This window comes from Ovis canadensis, chromosome 5 (genome assembly GCF_042477335.2).
Source record: "Ovis canadensis isolate MfBH-ARS-UI-01 breed Bighorn chromosome 5, ARS-UI_OviCan_v2, whole genome shotgun sequence".
Taxonomy (NCBI): domain Eukaryota; kingdom Metazoa; phylum Chordata; class Mammalia; order Artiodactyla; family Bovidae; genus Ovis; species Ovis canadensis.
The window spans coordinates 54875082-54878562 of record NC_091249.1 but is presented as its reverse complement, the minus strand read 5'-3'; the positions used below and the strand labels follow the sequence as shown (position 1 = coordinate 54878562).

At 37.3% G+C, this 3481-nt stretch overlaps 1 protein-coding gene across 1 annotated transcript; it reads right to left on the bottom strand.

Annotated features, from left to right (window-relative positions):
* Positions 1–2260: 2260 nt before the first annotated feature.
* Positions 2261–3217, bottom strand: OR2T1 (olfactory receptor family 2 subfamily T member 1). The gene has a single exon (XM_069592863.1). It carries the CDS (start codon positions 3215–3217, stop codon positions 2261–2263), a length of 957 nt encoding a protein of 318 aa, XP_069448964.1.
* Positions 3218–3481: the final 264 nt, after the last annotated feature.

Genomic DNA, 3481 nt, shown 5'->3' with positions numbered 1-3481 from the left:
GAATAGAGGTTTAGGGACTTGGGTTCAGTGTGGAAGCTTCTGTTAGCTCAAGATGACCTGCTCCAGGGTTAAAAAGCTGATTAAATCAGTGGCTCAACACAAAGAGGGTGGTGCTCAACACAAGAGAACTTTCCCACAACCCTCAGTGTTTGTGGGTGCCAGTGTGCATGTTGTTCCTGAAGCTATCAGAAGTTTCCTTCAGATTACTACACTCCCACCAACTTTCCAAAAAAAAAAAAAAAAAAAAAAAAAGAATCAACTGAGTAAATTTAAAAGATCTTGTAAATAGACAAACAAAACGATATTTATATGTAAACTTTTTTTATTGAAGTGTAATAAAAATTTTTAAACATACAAAAATTTGAGCTTGATCAATTCTTTTTCAAAATAAACACTGAGCATATCATGTATCCACATCTAGAAACAGAAAACCACCAGCACATGAAGTCTTCCCATGCACTATGTCACCCACTGACTTTCCCAAAGCATGGGTTCATCTTGCTGGATCTGTATTTTATACAAATACAAACTTTTGTAACAACTTGCTTCATTAGTCCAACATTACATTTTTGAAATCAAACCATGTTGTTACTAGTGGTGCTACAACAATTATTATATCGGATATGCCACAATTTATGTCTTCATTTCACCAGCAGTGAGCTTTTGGGTTGCTTCTGATTTTTTGTTTGTTGCCACGTGACATCTGGTGAAGCTTTTGTATATATATATCTGTTAGAAATTTACCTAAGTAAGTACCTACTAGGGCATAAGTTATGGGTATGTTCAGCCTTGGCAGCTGCAGTTACACGCAATGTGATGGAAATATAAATTGTTTGCTTGTTTTCTTGCTTGTGCTTTCTTTTCATCGTATTGACCCAATTGAAATATAACGCTTTGAGTGAGGGTACTTTGCCTATTGTATTAACATCTACGACGAATGAATGAATGAGGGACCTGTATCTGAAAGATACATATTCCATTAATCCCATTCCTGAAATCCTGCAATTTAGGCATTAATTGAAATGTTACCCTACTCTGTATCTTCAACTTAATTTTTTCTGTTAAACTAAAACTGTTCTTAAAAATAAATCTATTTTTAAAACAGGAAAAAAAATGTTACTCTAAAGAATTCCGTGACCCCTATTTTCCTTATCAGTAAATTAGAACTCATAATGAGTGCTTCATTTATTATGAGGTTGATGAATCTGACAAGATGTTTAAATTGCTAAGTTTTGGACAGATTTACCAATACGATAATAAACATGAGGAATTTAATAAAGTTGCCCCTTTTATCCTTGAGTGAATACTTTATAGAGTCTTATAGGATGTGAACATGATTTGCCACATGCTTTCTTTCTCAATTCCTGGTTCAGTGGGGCTGTGGTTATGAACTATGAGCTAACTTCTATTATATGACTGATGTGCTTAATCTTAATAAGATAAGATGTCATATGTCTTAATTTGTGACATATTTGAAAAATTCTTTTAGTATCTTTCCAACTTGTACCCCTGTATGTTTCTCCAACATCTTAGAAATGCTTTCAGGAAAACAATCTTGTCACTTTGTCTTCTCTGTACAATGTCATTTGCTCTCATCCACCAATTTTAGTTTCTCTTACAAACATTTCTTGATAATGTATTGCAAACAAGCAAAAGTTAAATACATTATTTCTATATAAAATTAAAAAAAATCACCTAATGATTTTAGCAAGTATAATGGCTTCTTGAGAAAATATGCTGTGACTTTTCTTATCATCTGACATCTTGGGATGTACAATTAGCTATCCATCTGTCTTCCTAAATGGCTGGGTCAGAGTATTAATATAAACCTAAGAAAAAAAAAAGATTTCTCTTATCCTTAGATGGTGAGCTCTATTTATACACTAGAATCAAGGAGCCAAGTGTCAAAAAGCATCCCCTGACACTCTCTGTGTTTGTAGTGCCATCTTCTCTCTTGTACTCCTTAACATACTTCACGCTATCTAAAATCACATGCAATTTATTTTACCTCCAAAAGGTAAAATTGCTGAGTATGAAATTTTAGTTTGTGTTTCTGGGAATCACTGAGCATTTTATTTTGAATACATATGAATAGGGCAGGAGGAAAGGAAGATGAAGGATAGGAGACCAGAAGACACACTTTTTATAATGATTTTTTCCTGCACATTTGAATCTATGTTCCAGTTTAATCTTTCACTGAGCATGGCCACATTGGTCAAAGAGGCTCCCATTCTCCATTTGCATAGGAAGGAGCCCAGTGTCAAAAAGCACCCCCCGACACTCTCTGTGTACCCTTGAACCTTCCCAGTACCCTCTTCATAGCTCCAGTCACATCTTTGTTTCTCAAACTGTAGATGAGTGGATTAAGCATGGGTGTGAGGATGGTGTAGAACACAGAGAAGACTTTGTCTTGTTCTGGCCTGTGGTAAGAGTGTGGCAGCATGTACGTGTACATGGCAGCCCCATAGAACAAGGTCACCACTGTCATGTGAGATGAGCAGGTGGCAAATGCCTTCTTTCTCCCTTCCACTGAGCTCATGCGGTGGACTGTGGTCAGGATTTGAGCATAGGAGGCAATCACCACAGAGAAAGGAATCAGCAGCATCAAGACACAACACACATACATAACTGTCTCATAGAGAGCTGTGTCTGCGCAAGCCAATTTCAGGACTGCAGGTGCCTCACAGAAGAAATGGTTAATCTCCTGAGAGTTGCAGAAGGGGAAACTCATTGTTATGGGAGTTAGAAGAAAGCCATCTAAAGAGCCCCCAAACCAGGAACCTGCTATAATCATCCAGCAAACACGGCGGCTCATTAGGATTGGATAGCGGAGCGGGTTACAGATGGCCACATAGCGGTCATAGGCCATGAGACCCAACAGGAAGAACTCAGCTCCCACAAGGGTGAGGTAGAGGAAGTGTTGAGCTGTGCATCCCACAAAGGTGATGGTCCTTTGATCCAGCAGGTAGTCTACCAACATCTTGGGCACAATGGTGGAGATGTACATCATGTCGATGAAGGAGAGGTGGCTAAGTAGGAAGTACATGGGGGTGTGGAGGTGTGAATCAGTGTGGATCAGAAATATCATGACCCCGTTGGCCATCAGTGCAGTAAAAAAGATAATAGAGATGATGGCAAAAAGTAGGCCTGATGTTTCCTTTCTATTGAACAACCCTATGAAAGTAAAGTCTGTAGAAGATGTGTTGTACTCTTCCATTGATCCCATGAGAGCACTGCTGTGACCTAGAATCTTTAAAATAAAACCATGATATTTACAAGGAATTAACATAGCATACAGATTGATTGTTAAGAAGTAGATTTCTAAAAGTTGGAAGAAAACATTTAACATATTTTTCTTCATATTACTTTGCTACTGATACTTAGCAACTAGTCTATTCTAGAAGAGTTTTAAGAAAAATTATTTTAAATCAATAATTCTTTAAATCATTGGACAAGATGACATCAGCAGATACTATCATAT

What these genes read in the sequence shown, in the direction of transcription:
- OR2T1 (XM_069592863.1), bottom strand. Translation starts at nt 3,217, where the DNA reads ATGGAAGAGTACAACACATCTTCTACAGACTTTACTTTCATAGGGTTG.